Consider the following 17,560-nt stretch of genomic DNA (forward strand, 5'->3'; position numbering starts at 1 on the left):
AATTATGAATTACCATTTCCAAGGGAGGCAGGTAACTTACCTGTGATCTTGACATGGGCAAACCCAGCCCTACAGTATTAGTGCTCATCATGGAGAAATTCATACTCTGGGAAGATGTCATGGTTGCCTGTGATGAGCCCATAAGATCAAATAGGTCTGAAGAATTTGAGGCGGCTGGAGGTGTGCCTAAAGCTGGTTGTGAGCTACTGACAAGCTCTACAGCTGGCTGTGAGGCACTGCCAAAGAGCTCGCCACTGGCAGCAACAGGGACTGATGGGGCTTGGTTGAAGGCACTCCAGTCACCAAAGTCTCCATTCCCACTTGTTGCTGTTACTGAGAAAGAAAGAATGATAAGGGTAAGAAAGTTTCTGAAATGCCCAGAACAAATATAACAATCTACCAACTGAAACAAATTAGAGCTGATCTGTGTCCATCCAAATTAGCATCTGTAGGTACCATCTCCATCTGGACGTTATTTTTTCTCATGAATATTCCATGAGTGTTATTTAACAAGGTGGCAAAGAAAAAATAAAAACTTGCACATATAAAGTAAAATCCATCTCTGGCCATTGGCAGGTCTAAGGTAACACCAAGAAATGATAGAAGCCAAAACTTTCCTTCAACCTAAGCATGCATATCAACTATGTTTCTAGCTAAATTAATATGAACTAGCCTGAGCTCCCCTCAAAACAAGAACAAAACTCTCAACTGGTTAAACCTTTTGCTGGGAGGGTTCATTCATTATTTGGAAAGGGTCAAAGAGAAAACAAGCTATGATTTATACCATCTCATGGAAATAAAACCCCAAATTCATTAAAAAATGAAACAAAAACACAATGAAATTAAAAGTGAAAGTGAAAGTGAAGTCGCTCAGTCGTGTCCGACTCTTTGCGACCCCGTGGACTGTAGGCTACCTGGCTCCTCCAACCATGGGATTTTCCAGGCAAGAGTACTGGAGTGGGTTGCCATTTCCTTCTCCAGGGGCTCTTCCCTACCTAGGGATCGAACCTGGGTCTCCCACATTGCAGGCAGACGCTTTACCCTCTGAGCCACCAGGGAATTAAGAGTAGGACTAGTAAATTTCTGTAAGAAGTTCTCACCCATTTGGCCATGCTTCCACTTACAATACAAAGGCTACAGAGAGCTATGATATTATAACCTTAGAAAACTGCTCACTTCAAATGGAACTGTTCAACCTATTTAAGTTAAAAAGTGGGACAAGTCTTAAGAGGGGAACTCATGCTAATATTTTTTAAAAAAGGAACAAAACTATCACTGCTTCAAAGTATAATAAGTTTAAGAATTTAATGTATTTAATAATATCAAAATTAATAGGCTAATTAACAGACTGAAATATTTATGAGAATGGACTTTGTCCCTAACTGGCTGTGCGGCCCTACTTAATACTCTCCGTGCCTTACCTTTGGATTGAACCTCTGCCCCTGCAGTGGAAGTGCAGTCTTAACCACTGGACAGCCAGGCAAGCTCCCTGTGCCTTACTTTTTAAAAAATCTAAGTTGAGAAGATTAAATAACTTAATATATAGTAAATGCCATTTAAGGTGTGTTATTGTTACTTTGGATTAATTGTGAAAAGACAGAGGTGAGCTCAAGTGTCACTCTTTCCTTCAGGCATGCCATACAAAAGTGTAAGTCAAGCTTCTATAAATTCTATAAATTCTGCATACAATATTAAGTAAGTATTAGAACACAATAAAGGCAAGTTATACTTAAAAAAATTTTTTTTAAATTAGTCTATACAAAATAAACAAACCTTACTTCAAGAAAGGGACAAATAGATACGTATGAATTAATGGAAGTTGAAAAAAGCAAAGGTGAAGAAAGAGCTACATGTGAAGTGTCATCTGAAAGCGAATAGTATGTAATTCCAAGTTAATTAACACCATTTCTTTGCTCTCTATCTTCACTTACAACTTGGAAATACATTTTGCCTAGCCTAAAAGGTAAGCAACCACTACAATACTGTATCTCATTATGCTGAATATCAAAAGAGAACAATAACATTAATTCTTTACAGTTATATTCTTCTATTACCATATTATACTATAAGCACCCTCAAAAGAGAAAATAATTCATTAGAAACTCCAAGCTCTACCAACAATTTAATGTAAGAACTGGGCTAATATTCATTACCTCAGGGTTTTGCTAAAACATGTCTTTGATCTTCCTGACAAAAACGACTGAATTAAGAGTTTTACAATTAGTTCTATATATTAAACAATTTAAATTAATTTAAGGAAGACTGCTGGGTAAAGGTAAACTGTATGCTGATTTTCTATCTGCTTGATCTAGAAAACAGAGTAAGAATGGAAACTGGGGCAAAATGTGTTGCCCCTTCTGAAAACTTTATCTGAAATGATTAATCATGAGAGGAAGAGATTTCTATCGAGGCATATATTGTTCAGAAATGATTAATCATTGTTGCAACAGTTTCAGCCCCTTGCGTAATGGTGATCAGGTTATATTAATCACATGCATACAGATGAAGAGATGCATCACTTACCAACATTAACATATTTGAATTATTTGCATAGTAGGCAACTTTATATACATAAAAACTTTTGAGAATTACACAAGCAGCCTGTAAAACTGGGGCAATGTTTATTTTCCACTTTGATTTGCCTAATGTAAGGTATTAACGCTTATAAGTCATAGTCACATTTTTAAAATGAAGCATTTCATTACTCCACAATGCTAATTTCTGGGAGGTACTTGGAATTTATACAAGTTGTCCAAATAACCCAACTCACATTAAAAACTATGCAACTTTCTTCCTAAATCCTCACAAACCTAAACTAGCTGTTACTAAATATAAATTTTAATCCAATTAATAATGGGGACATACAACTCTACTTAAAACAAGACTAATTAAGTTAAATATTTTCTCCTTGCCTCATCTCATGTTTATGATTTTTATATGTAAGTTTTTTATATTATCTCTCAAATTTGAGACTGACCAGATTTTATAGAAAAAACAAACATTAGAACTAACACTTGACAACCTAAGAGACACTTAAGAATGAACTTAAGACTCCATTCTACACATTTTTATAGACATTATAAAGAACCATGACAAGAGGCATTATTCCCAATCTTAGAAAGGTAGAGGCTCATATACTAAAGTATATGGCAGAGGCAGTAAGATAAAACATATTAATAAAAAAGGGGAAAAATACAAGCCCTTCACTCAGTTCACGATGTTTAAGTCTGTATTTTGCTTAGATGTTAGCACTATTTTGCCATTAAAAAAAAAAAAAATTTGAGAGTCTAATTGATATGTAACATTCTGTTAGTTTCAGATAGACAACATAATGATTTGATCTTTACAAATACGTGAATGGATCACAACAAATCTAGGGTATTTTAAAATTTCTTATTTAACTAACATGGAATGAGGAAGTTTTATTTTCCTCACATTCAAGTATGTGTCAAAATGAAGTTCAGTTATTTTTCATAAAAATTCTCTTAAGATACCTAAATTTCAAAGAAATGAATTTTGGCAAAATAGTCTGCCCAATTCCAATGTCCCTGAATTTCATTCAAGAAAATCATTAATATTTTCTTTTGCTAAGATGAGATTTATACTTATTCACACTCCTACCCACCTACCCTCACCCACTCCCTCCCTCCAAAGAAAACTAAACAAGAGTCACTTATGAGTGAGGAGAATTTTATTTAGGTGTACCTGAGGAGTTTGCAATGAAATTAATTCATCGGGCACATTTAGGATACTAGCCTAATAAAATACCTTTCTGAATAAATTCTTTGATAATTGGGAATTACAACTACTACAAGTAGAAAAATGGCCAAAAGAAGCAGATAGGGAATAGGGGGGGAAGAGCTGTTTTGGTAACCTTTTCACTGCCTCTAGATTTCTGGCCAGGCAAATCATATCATACCTTGGGAAGGGAAGTTGCCTGATGCAGCAGCTGAGCCAAAGTCAGCAAATCCTCCAAATAAATCAGCTGAGCCTCCTAGAAATTAAATATGAGGGAAAAATTGTTAGGACCACAGCACAATTGATAGCAGTTTTATTAGGAAGCTAATACTCAAAAATTAGTACTCAAAAATTACTCAATATATTAGACCCCAAGACCTATCATAAAAGCTAGTTAGCTGATCTAGCTTTTTATGCCACCATGTTCCCTTTAAGCTATCACCGACTCTCTAACATCCTCAGTTCTCTATCTACTGATTGATACAACTGTTATTAAAGTTATCCCTTACTTACACTTCATAAACCTAATGTAGGCAGTTTATCTGGTCAATCATGCCCTTTATAAGAATCTTCAATGGATGCTAAAACCTGGGAAACATGTTTCTGGGTAATAAGATAATCACATATTCTCAAATCATTACCCTACAGATTATTTACAAATAAAAAGGGATGAAGCTATTTTTACAATGCAGAAATTAGATGGATACCATCTTAAACAATGTCAGGTGCTCAAACTTAATGTCACTAATAATTGGAAAAAATAGTACTCATAGGCCTTCTAATGAAAGGGACTAAAAAAGAGATCATCACCCATGTAGAAATTCTTTCCCAAAATATTTAACCAGAATCCAATCATGAGGAATAAATCAGACAAATACAAACTGAGGGACATTCTGAAAAACAACTCTCCAGACTTTTCAGAACATGTCATCATAAAAGACAAAAAAGACTGGGACCACTCCAGATTAAAGAAGCCTAAAGGAACATGACAAGTAAATGAAATGCATGAAATGATGTAATTGAGATACCAGGGAAATGTGAATATGGTCTATTATACAGTAATACTGTTTTAATGTTAAATTCCCAAAGTATCATTATATTATGATTATGAAGGAGAATGTCCTTGTCGTAAGGAGACATGCGCTCAAGTATTTTAGGGTAAAATGTCATAATGCTTGTAATTCTCTCTCAAACAGTGTACAATAAGAAAAAAAAAAAAAAGAAAGAAATAGAAAGAAAATGTGACACATTTTCTGCAGCTTGACATTTAAAAAAATGGAAACAGGAAGAAAAAAACCCTTGAAGCTGATCTGAATAGAAGTCAGTTTTAATAACTATAGGAAAAAAAAATGAATGCAATGATTTAGGTGGACTTTTTTCCTTCTAGTATTTACTTGCAAATACTTGCATTTTTAATATTTGAAAAAATAGTAGCTTTTTGCTACTTCCAGACTGGTGTTTCTAAAGAGGTGAGATTCACATCATAAGGCTGCAGGTCAATCTCTGCTTGCATAACATCACATTCTCATACAAATTTTCACTTGTAAACCCTATATAAGTAAGAATATTTACTTTTATCTACAATTTGAACAGTAACATTGTTAAATTTTATATTCCATTTCTCAATTCAGTTACCAAGGAAATAGCAATAGTCAAAGGATCTAAAACCTTAAATAGCTGTCCTTGTTTTTTGTTTGTCCTTAAAGATTTCACCTCTTAAAAGAGTCACAACCTTAGAAATTTAGAGCGGCAGTTCAATTATAGTGCTTTTAGTGTTATGTGAACATTATATAGGTTACATCACAGCTGCTTAGCCTGCAGTGCTTAGAAACTAGCCAGGTGGGACTGGAACATCTGGGCTGCACTCAAACACCACCAGGGACAGCTTCCAACATCTGGTGCCATTTCTGAATTGTCTTATCGCTGCAAGACATTCTGCCCCATCTGCTACACTCAACTGGGTTAATTAAACTAGAACCATCTCCCCTTCTTAATAAATGGCCAGCAGTAATAAAAGGAGCAAATCAGTTTCTGATACATGTATACATGGTATTTCTTTTTAATGCACATTTACTATAGTCAACTATCAGCAGGTCTCACAAATTCCTCATTTCTTTACCTCATACCAGATGCACAAATTCACATATATACCCATTCACCATGAACTAACTTCCACGAAGGCTGAGGTTTTCTACTCTGAGCAACAATTACAGCTCACATGTCTACTTTTGCTTTATCCAAAGATAAATATCACAATGATTTCTCTCTCAAGGTACATATGTCATAATATACACAAAAGATGATGGGTACAAAAGATCAGTGAGCTATATTTTTAAACTATATAAACAAGCACACATGATCCAAGTATACAGTTAGGTAACAGAAAGATAATCTTTTATTATAGCATTAAGGGAAACGGGATTATTTTCATTTTCTTCACCTAAGCAGTGAATAGATATCAATATGTAATTTATTATGCCAAATAAGTTAGGGATTTTCAAATCTTATCCAGTCCAGGCTACAAAGAAAATTCATGCTGTGAAGAAAAGCACTGAATAACGTGAAATCGTAACTTCACACTGGTGACATATTTTATTTTTGTCACATCCTGAATTTAATATTTCAAATGAGAATCTATTTTAGTTATTCTACTGCTCTATCTTCTAACACCTAAACTAAAATTATACTATGTTCATAATGTGTCTACAGCAAATATTATTATTTTCTCCAATCATACTATAGGGAATTTAATTTCAAATACGACTAATTTAAGAACACTGGAGGGGAAAGAGTAGAAACACACATATAAATACATTACAAATAGAAGCCACCTTTCCTTGAAAGGGATTTAACTTTTCTCCATCTTTTGAAGTACTGCAGATTATGCTTCTACTTATGTTTTACATAATGTGATCCTCAACTTTGGAAACTATCTCAGAAATTAAAAATCTCTTATTTCATTTAGAAAAGTTTCTCACTCTGGGAAGGGACTATCCATACCTATGTGCATGATGTTATGCATGCCAATGCTTAAATTTAACAAAATTTCTTTATTTAAGCATTTTTCTAGATAACATCTAAGGGAATTTAAATAAGAATAATCTACCAAAAATTGCTGCATGGGGAAGACTGCTAAATTTCACAATAAGAGCTATCCTTCAAGATTCCCACATGAGAGGTGTCATTATAAATGAACCATTTCCATCTGCCTTTTCAGGGCAGCAAGGAGGTTATTTACAGTCACCAGCTGGGAACATGTATTTCCAAAGCAATACTGTGAACAGGAAAAACATAGCTGAACTAGTCAGTGCTTTAACTACAAATGGACATTTTCTTTAACAAAGAATTTAATCTAGATTATACTATGAAAACTTTTGCAAGAGGAATTCTAATAAATACAAAATGAAAATGCAAAAAATTAATAAATATATGATGAAGAACTAATATAAATAAGTTTTTCAAAAAAATAAGGATAAACAACCCCATTTTTTAAAAAATAGGACAAAGGAAATGAATAGACAAGTTACAACTGGCATATAAAACATGAAGAGTTTCAAACTCAGTCATCAAACACATGCAAAATAAAATGAAATCTTTTCCTCCTTACCAAAATACAGTATTTTCAAAGATACTATTTCACTACTTTTATAACAGAGAAAAGTTTGGAAACAAAACCTAATATCCAAAAAATAAGAAGCTGACCAGTCAAGTAAATTACAGCATATTTAGATAATGTTAAGATTATAAAGCAATTAAAGGTCTACAAATATCAACTATCATTAAGGAATGGTCATGAGATTTTAAGTGAAAAAGGAGTTACAAAAAATGTAATAATAATAAAAATCTTTATCTAGAAGCCTGAAAAAGATTTGAAAGATAATGCTTAAATATACTGATTATATAGAAAATATAAAATAAGAATATTCACCCCAATTATTAACAGTTAACTTTATCTCAGTTGCAGTGAATCACTTTTTTCCATAAAAGTTCTATTGAGATGGATGAAACTGGAGCCCATTATACAGAGTGAAGTAAGCCAGAAAGAAAAACACCAATACAGTATACTAATGCATATATATGGAATTTGATAGATGGTAACGATAACCCTATATGCGAGACAGAATAAGAGACACAGATGCATAGAACAGTCTTATGGACTCTGAGGGAGACGGTGAGAGTGGGACGTTCTGGGACAATAGCATTGAAACATGTATATTATCATATGTGAAACAGAACACCATACCATGTTCGATGCATGAGACAAATGCTCAGGACTGGGGCAATGGGATGACCCAGAGGGATGGGATGGGAAAGAATGTGGGAGGGGGGTCCAGGAAGGGGAACACATGTAAACCCATGGCTGATTCATGTCAATGTATGGCAAAAACTACTACAATATTGTAAAAAAAAAAAAAAAAAAAAATTAAAAAAAAAATTTCTAAAATGAGCATACATTACTTTTAATTAGTGAAAACAGAATATGGTAAAACATTTTATTTTTAGTAAACTTGGCTTCAAGTAGAGACAACTGCCATGAAAATTCTAATATATAAATTGGTTTGTAACAACCAGTAACTTGGCTGTAACAAGGCAGTTCATATCCATGTAAATATCCTCAACTAACTAACTGGATACAGGGCAACAGGTTCAAATGTATATATAGTGAAGATTTTGGATTTGATATATGTTAATCTTATATATTTTTTAACTTAAATTCAAAACATATTGCCAAGTCTTGTAAAGTCTTTCTATTTTCTCTTCAACCTCATTAACTGTACTAGAAATAACTTACAGAGTAGTATGTTAATCAAGACCTAAATTCATTAATTACAAAAGGGACAAAAGAGACAATGTAAACTTTTAGGACAAGATATACTAAAAAATGAAACAGAATGATTCTTGGCATTATATTTGTCACTGGCTTATTTTCTAAATACAGTAAAGATACTGTACATAAAAGTCACCAAAATATCATTTGAGTACAGATCTTAAAAGAACATCACTAGAGTGAGATATTTATGAAGACAGTCTCAAATAAATCTTGATAAATGGGTTTCATATGTGTATTTTTAAACTTGGTTGATATTCCACAATGATTTTACCACATATACTTCTAAAGATGCTAACAAGAAGGATGTAACAACATATAAAAAAAGAAAATCCATTTTCTCCAAGGAGACATTTTTCTGGTGAGTGGTACAGAAGTCATATCTGCTTAGGTTTACAGTTCAGGCCCATATTACTTGCACGATGGTGCCATTATAAACACAGGCACATCTGGTAAATGACACCCAAATAGTATACCAAACAGCAATGCTAGTATGGTAGATTCTTTAAGACTTTCTCACATATAGGTGCTACAGATTTAAAATACATTTTTTTTCCCACTGTTGAATTCAATTTAAAATGTATTATTACTAAAAATATTTAAATAGAAATTCATGATAATGAAATTCATCTTACTGATTGGAGGGGGTCCTGCACAAACTGGTTAAACAAACTGTTTCAAATAGGAGAGAACTTTAAAAAATAATTAGGTTGTCAACCCACTATCAGATGGTTTTTAGAAAATATTAAAATAAAAAATTAAGACAAGAAATATTTCAGATTTCATTCAGACTTTGTCTCAATTACTGTATTAATATTAACTGCTGCTGCTACTTCTGTTTAATTAGGCAATCTACTGTTTGCACTGGAAAAGAAAAACCACTCAAAGGTTTCTTGCCAAGCAAAGGAAGCATGTTGGTATTTAGTAATTCTCTCTGTTCAAAGCAATCCTGATAACACCAAGGAAAAGTTAGATTCACTCATCTGACCTTCCTAGTTAATTCTTCTCTGATTGCTCCATTAAAACTTTCCACAGATGCATGAAAGGGGCTCTTAAATATTTCATACCAGGAAGCCCAAAATAGTTGATATTCTGTGACACTAAAATCTCTATTATATGATTACATGCTAACTACCAGTTAATAATACAGTTAAAATCTTCAGCATACAAAAAGACAGCACATAAATGTTAAACAGCTAATGCGGTTGTTTGTAACTTTGGGCATGACAGTTCAATAGAGTTTAAAGAATAATTTTAGGAACAGTTATAGTTACAGAAAAAGAGAGACTGGGAATTGAAGACTCTCAGAAATTGGTTTGAACCAGACACCCTAGTAAGTTAACACCCAATCTAAGAATTAATTTTGTGGTAGTAGGTAAGGAGGGGGAGAAAATAATCCCACTATAAATTATTAAAATAAATTAATCACATGTACTATCAGCGAGAAGTAATTTTCATCATAAACGTCCACTTAAACTCTAATGTAAATTTTAAAATAATTAAGTTTTGAAAAATCATTACACACAACTAGAAACAACAGATTTACTTTGACATTATTTCTATGCCTATCTTGCCAGTTATATTTTAATGTGAAATGAACTTTAAACAAAGTTTTATTTATTAAGCTACTTTGACTTATAGTAGTTTATTATGACTCCACAATCCTCAAATGCAACCCTAAAATACCAATTTTCTTGAAAACAACTTATAGGGGATTAACAACAACAAAAAAAAACTACCACATATTAGAAATCAAATTGAAGAAATCATTGAACTTCTCTGTGAGAAAATCATAGTGAATGGACTATTATTCTTTTGATATAGCCCTCTTAAAATATGTAAGGTAGATAGTTACACACTTTCACAGAATGCCCCTTTCCTCTGTATGTCTGTAACTATTTGTGACTCTTTACTAAGCATTATATTAATACCTCAAGCACCCAGGCCAGTGTCTGGTTCAATAAATGTTTACTGAATAAATGAATGAAAAGTGTAAATGAACTCTAGGCATGGCTAATTTGAGAATATGAAAAGACAGTGAAATGGGAAGAGCAGTATATTTCACTTATAGAGAAAGCAAAGGGACCCCAAATACTCAGTTCTAAGGAAACTGAGAAATTACTGAATTATCAAATACTTAAGTACTCGTTTTCCTTATTTTAGGCAATTAAACATTTCCTCCTAAATAATGCTTACGGCTCATTAATTTCACTTTAAAAGTAAATCTACTGTAAGAAAAATTGTTTTAAAATTTTCATTCCATCTCTTATTTGCCATTAAAAAAAATGACTCTGAAACCAAGAAAAAGCCAATGTCGAAGCTTACCTGTTGATTGGCTGGTGCCGTCAAACAGATCGACAAGGTCACCAGATGACTTGCTGCTAGGCACTGAAGTCTGGAAACACACACAGAACTAATAAGCTTAGGAAACAAATTTCTACTATTAAAAAAAAAGAAAATCTGCTCTACTCATCTCTAATTCTCAACTTAGACACAAAAACCTGTAATTATCTGAATAAAGATAGATTTCCTTTTCTGAAAAAAGAAAAGTGAACTTGAATCCCTTTAAAGAGATATTTTTAAGTAATTCTATTCCTAGCTTATCCACACTCTTTTCCCCAACTCTTTTCTTTTCGGAAATCAGATGAGTTTGGCATGTCCACTACTCCTGGGTTACTTTCTCAATTCTTTTCTTACTGTCTTTCACTCAAATATTAACGCAGAATCATTTGAGAAGCATATACACACACATATATTATATATATATACACACACATTATATATATATACATATATATATTATATATATACACACACACATATACATATATATATGTATATATGCGCCTAGCTTCATCACAATATGCTGAATCATAATTGCCCCGGGTGGAGTCTGTAAAGTCTTACAAAGTTCCCTTGGTAATTTCAATGTGTAAGAAGGTCTGAGATCTACTGGATTGGAGGGCAAGATCCTATCCAGCTCTAAAGTTTTACGATTCTGTGAAGTTTAGCAACACTGTTTGTGTATCATATTTGTTAGTATAATTCTATATTGGTTTGATATACCTTCGCATATGTTTTATATTTAGTTTCCAAACTAAACTGTGGGGGCTAGAGTTGTAATTGAATTCTCTCTTCTCCATAGTCCTAAGCACTCTAATACATAGGTCCAATATGTTTAATACAAACACACTAAATTAGAACAAAAGTGCTAGCAACAGGGAAACACTGTAAATAAGTAGGCATGTTAATTTGAGGTTTGAAGATTAAAACACTGTATACTGTGGTTCAAAAAGGCCTTGAGATTGAAAGATATTTGAAGCAGTTGAGTAAGTTTTTAAGAACTTTAGAGTTCAAGACATCTGGCAGTAAAAGAAAGTCAAAAAGCTTATACAAATATAAAATATTTTTGGTGTGACATACAGTCAGGCTGTACTAGAAACTGATATTTAAAATCCTTTAAGATGAAACAGTTTCAGTTTATTGTTTAAAAATATATATACAGGTTGAATGATCTTCCTCATGCAACCTTAAATGAATTCTCCATAAAATAACCATCTTGTATTTGGGTTTTAATTATGACTACCAAATCTTAGCAAGTTATCAGCAAACTAACTGTATCCATAGCAGGGGAAAGCTAAGACCACAAAGAAATAACAGCGCCATTTCCCCCTTTTAACTACAACTAAAGTTGAGTTATAATTTTGAGGTTTTCATCAAAACTGTAAAGAGGAAAATATGAGTGAAACACCAGAAAATATTTGGGAAAAGCTGACACAGTTCTTACCACTAAGTAGGAGTATCTTTATTTTTAGAGTCACCTGCAATTCATAGAATACATTAGCAAAATATTTTCCGTAGGCTACATTTGATGAGAGGATACAAACTGGGAGAACACTAGTAGGAGTACAGTAACAAAATAACTATTTAGCCTTTGGGGGTAAACCTCCCTCTTTGGCAGGTTTCTGCCCAAAAGACTAGCTTGCAGTCAGGTATCTGGCAAGTGGATTTGATTTCTTTAGTGGGAAAAAAAAATGATGACGGTACATGAAATAATGCTGCTACTGATCAATACTGACCACAAGGCAAATTAACCTCCCATCACAGGCACCATCCCTGTATTAAACAAGACCATTTCCCCATATATCAACTTGTCATATATAAACACTGTCATTTCTTACAACTTCCAAACACTACCATGTTTTCCTTAATGAATCTGGCACTTGTTACCAGTGGTAGTGTCTAGTAGGAAACAGAGGCACTACATTCTGATTCACAACTTTTCCCAAATGAACCAAGAGTGTCATTACTATTTTCACAAAAAGTGCATAGATAATCATTCAGCAACTGGACAGGTTTCTTCCTCCAAAGAGATTTCTTATTATTAATGACTAATATATGCCAGATGATCTATAATTAATAAGATTACCTAAAAATGCCTGAGACTACTAATGCAATAAATCTAAAAGTAATTTTTTAAGAATAAAATTTTGTATAATGTGTAAACCTGTGCCATTCCCACCTTAAGTGAAGACTGAGGTGTATGAGTTGAAGCATTCTGATCTGGACTTGCTTTGTCCCCCGTGTAATGTGCTGCTGCTCCAAGATCAATGGTTTTGGAAGGATTTGCTGTGCGTTTGTGTCTTGTGGTGGTGGTCTCTGTGGCTTGTGTGATATGAATATGCTTTGTCGTCACAGTCTCCTCTTCATCTTTGAATTCACCTTTGGGAGATCTGCCTCTTCTTGCTTTCTTTTCCTCATCACTGTCACTAAAAGATATTAAAAATGAAGGAAAATAATAAGACAAGGGATTATTTTAAAATGGAGCCTTCAGTGATTTGAGCTAAAGAATTTCAAATGCAGTCACTCCAAAATTCTGTACTTTGACTTATTTGACAGTGATCAAGAGAATGTTATCTTAGCTATCTGAATAGGATTTGTGTGCACTGGGGAGGGGAAGTGGGAACCCATCAAATTCCCCAGGTAAGACTAAAACACTGCTACAAAAAAGCATTTACATAAATGTGTACAAATAAAAAAGCCTGAAATAATTCAGGTGCTTATTTATTATAGATTTAAAGTTTAATTAAAAAATAAAATAGATTATCATATCAGAATCAACTAATGAGACCCTGGGAGCTCAAACAACTGCAAGTTACATTTTCTTGAAATGGATTTTGTGCAACAACTACAGCTTCATTTATATAACATAATTCTGTCAGTGACTCCCATATACTAAGCAAATACATAATAAAATACTATAATTTCAATGGATATCTTCTAAATATCATCCTATCTGAACTCAAATGATTAAACTCTCATCTGTAAATGCAGAAAAAGTAGATAATGCACTTGACAACAACTGTGCTCTATTTTACTATATATAGAATTAGGAGATCAAACTTTTACAAAACTATGAAAACTGTTCTACAGAAAATTTAAATGTATTTAAAATGTTTTGAAATAATTCTTTTTCGGGCACATTTAAAAAAAAACTTCTTTTCCTTAACAGTGTGAAAGTAAAAAAATAAAAATATAGAATGAGTAAAAAACTGCATATTTCATATGCCACAAATTAAAAATGTCAGCAATAATGTATTCTCCAGTAATGATGCATTGAGGGTTTTTTTTCTGGTGCAAGTAAGAGAGAGAGAGAAATTATCTGAAATATGTTCCATTACCTTTATTTCTTAATTTTAGAGTAGGTGGTTTAAATTACAAATATTCTGAAATAAAATACTTAAAATTCTCCTTAAAACTATGAGTATTATTACTGATGCAAATTAACTAAGACTAAAGCAATTTCTACTTAAATATAAATCAATTTAGAGCTTGTATAAATCAAGAATCAAGAACAATGACTTCCCACACTGAGTAAAGGGGTTAAATGTATTTTTATCTAAAAGCATTTTAAGGAATCTACTAGTTCTGATTAAGTATTCAAAAGCCCTTGTCACTAACTTCTCAGCAACAAATGACCTGAAGATTCCCATCATCAGTCCTGTATCTAAAACTGAAATTTCTTACCTTTCTCATGTTCAATTTGCTTCCAGTGCAAGATAACTTCTTTACAAGGTGAGAACAGAAACCTGACTAGCACACAATGAAATGGAAGCTTCATATACGATCAGTGTTCAAGAATTTCTAAATCTAATGATGAACTAAAAGTGTGAAATTCTGATAACATGCCAAAGAGGTCCCATGCAACTTTGTCTAAAAATCCATTCTTCTCTCACAAATACTCCAAGATATAAAGTCCCTAGTGTGCTCTGTAGTTACTAAAACAAACAACACACACTGAATTTTCACTCTTTTAAACCTGAATACTCTATATAAAAGATCTAGGAACTCTAACAGATCCTGTCTTAGAGGCAAATGTAGGGAAAAAAAAAAAATCAAGGGAGAAACAGAAAGAAAAAAAAGAGGAAGACAAAGCAAACAAAAAAAAAAATTGAGTGTGAAGGGCAAAGAGAAAGTAACAGAACGAGAATGTACATAGTTAGATCTCTAACCAGCCTACCTACCTGATTCCCATACTTCTTTAGGATATAGCAAGAGAATATGTGGCCATTATGTTTTCTAAATCAAACCAAAAACATAAATGCTAAGGCCACAAAAACACTAACGAGGGAAAAATACCCCAGAGTATTTGAAGTAGGCATCATTTTCCAAAGTTCAATTATTTATTATTACTGTATGCATATATTTTCAGTATAAGAGAGCTAGAAATCTAGTAGTAAAATATATTCAAACTATTAAAAGTAAATTCTGGTTCTTCAAAGACCATATTCCATAAATAGACAGGAATTCCATAGATGAATCTTAATAGTTACAAAATTGTATTTTAATTCCTTTTTAATGACCCCTAATCTGAACTGTCAAAGAGTTATTTTAATAAGAGAAAAAGAGATGGTACTTAAGTTAAATGAACTCACTTGAAGTTGTGGTTGCATCTCTGTGTTAACTATAGGCAACTTCCACATAGACTGATTGGGCCTCAGGTTTTACTTCCAAAACATAAGGGTAAAATCCTTGCTCTAGACTACCTACTAGCAATACGGTGAGACACAAATGACAAAGATCTTATAAAACTTGCTTTGCAAGTTAAATGCTATATATATTACCCTCTTAACAGGCAGAAAGAATAATTAATAGCTATACTGATAGGTAAGAACAAAAAGTGAATGCTAGAAAGTTCCAAGTACTATTCTATATGAAACTAAATACAAATACTCCACCATCAGAAAATAAAATCTATAAAAATATAGGTGATACCTGAAAATATTTTAGCTGAAAAATCTGGATTTTTTTTCTGGTATACAGTGACACAGAATCTAAATGAAATGTCACAGAAAGAAATTTCAAACCCCTTAACTTCTGTTTAAATCTAATATAATACTAAACTTCATTATCCCTCAGCAATACCTTAGGTCCCTGGATCATCAGATGCCCAAGTACAAAATAAACCATCAAAGTTCTTACTGGAAAAAAAAAAATCCAATTAAATAGCCTGAATAAAAACATATAGGAAATGTGATCAAATTTAGAAATAAATGGACACAGACAAGGAAAATGTGCCAACACTAAGTGCAAACAATGTCTGATCTAGCATCTTATAAACAGCTACACTGTGTATATATATGTATGTATGTATGTGTGTATACATATACACACACATATACAATATATGCATAAATCAGCATATACGAAAACTGGAACAATACAGAGAAAATTTGTATGCCCTAGGAACTGCCTGGTCGTCCAGTGGTTGGGATTCGGCACTTTCACTGCCATGGCCTGGGTTTAATCCTTGGTTGGGGAACTAGACTAGTATGTCCCTGTGCAAGGACAACAGTTGACAAACTATTGTGTATTTTCACACAAGGCACTTTTAGGGGAGTGAAACTACTCTGTGTGGTTCTATAACGGTGGATTCTGTGCATTTGTCAACTGTACAACACAGTGAACCCTAATGCAAACTGAAAAGAGTTTAGTTAACAATACTGGTTATCAATTGTTAATAAATGTACACACGAATGCAAGATGTTAGTAACAGGAGAAAGTGTGTGTGTGTGTGTGAGCACATGTTTGTACTCAGAGAGGTGAGATTGTGTGGCAGCTCCCTGTACTTTAGGCACAATTTTTCTATGGAACTAAAAATGCTCAAAAAAATAAAATCCATTTAATAAACAACAACAGCTGAATTTCAGATAATGCCAACACTCAAACAAAAAAACCCAAGACCCAACTGCATAAATTTAGAACCCTTTCCAAGAGAGCCAGGAGACAAAGTGTTAATACCTGCATCTTTCTGGAGAGTCTTCTCTATCTTTCCTCCGGAACTTGCTGATGGTGTCATCAATTGTGCTTCCAATTTTATCACTCAGTTCACCTAATTTATCACTGAATGGAAAAGCACTCTTGTTTTTATCCCACTCCTCATCCCATTTTGATTTGGGCTCAGGATCGTACCTTTCACCTATATAAAGCATTAAAAAGAGAAGTGATTCTAAGGACATTAAATTCAAAAGGGGTCTATAGTCCTTATTTCTGAAGTTTTTCCTCACAATAAAATAGTTTTCAAAGGAAAACAGAAAGCTCCCACAGTGCTGAATCAACACAATTACAGCAAGGCACAGCATGTAGTGCCAGTCATTAAGTGGCAGGAATGCAGATTCAAAAGCTTTTGTTTATGAAAACTTACACAACCTTAATGCAAAGCACAGCATATTGGGAAGTTTTTAAGGGCTGCTGAAAGGAGTAGAAGAAAACACAAAAATCAACAGAGGCTGTATAAGCAAAAGAGAAATGGAAACCTTTTTGTTTTTATGTGGTTTTGTGGGTTTTTCTGTTTGTTTTGGCCATGAGGCATGTGGGATCTTAGTTCCCTGACCAGGGATGGAACCCGCACTCCTGCAATGGAAGTGCAGAGTCTTAACCACTGGACTGCCTGGGAAGTCCTGAAATCTTTTTATTTTTACAGAAGTTGTTTAT

The 17,560-nt window shown here is 33.3% G+C and overlaps 2 protein-coding genes across 6 annotated transcripts in view; one reads left to right on the forward strand and one right to left on the reverse strand.

The window, feature by feature from the left end:
• LSM11 (LSM11, U7 small nuclear RNA associated) overlaps positions 1-17,560 on the forward strand; it is a 110,327-nt gene that overhangs the window by 60,810 nt on the left and 31,957 nt on the right. The gene's annotated exons all lie outside the window — the stretch shown is intronic.
• Positions 1-17,560, reverse strand: part of CLINT1 (clathrin interactor 1) — a 58,174-nt gene that overhangs the window by 4,624 nt on the left and 35,990 nt on the right. For 2 of the 4 annotated variants that reach the window (XM_081500521.1, XM_081500519.1), the window contains exons 6-10: positions 16,868-17,045; positions 13,089-13,335; positions 10,892-10,961; positions 3,920-3,994; positions 41-327 (exon numbers count right to left, since the gene is read on the reverse strand). In XM_081500521.1, the coding sequence (XP_081356647.1) occupies positions 41-327; positions 3,920-3,994; positions 10,892-10,961; positions 13,089-13,335; positions 16,868-17,045 (857 nt within the window). Of the gene's footprint in view, positions 1-40; positions 334-3,919; positions 3,995-10,891; positions 10,962-13,088; positions 13,336-16,867; positions 17,046-17,560 lie in introns of all 4 variants that reach the window. The other 2 variants (XM_081500520.1, XM_081500518.1) reach the window with 1 other exon arrangement.

This window comes from Giraffa tippelskirchi, chromosome 6 (genome assembly GCF_054371585.1).
Source record: "Giraffa tippelskirchi isolate mGirTip1 chromosome 6, T2T-mGirTip1v1.2.pri, whole genome shotgun sequence".
Taxonomy (NCBI): domain Eukaryota; kingdom Metazoa; phylum Chordata; class Mammalia; order Artiodactyla; family Giraffidae; genus Giraffa; species Giraffa tippelskirchi.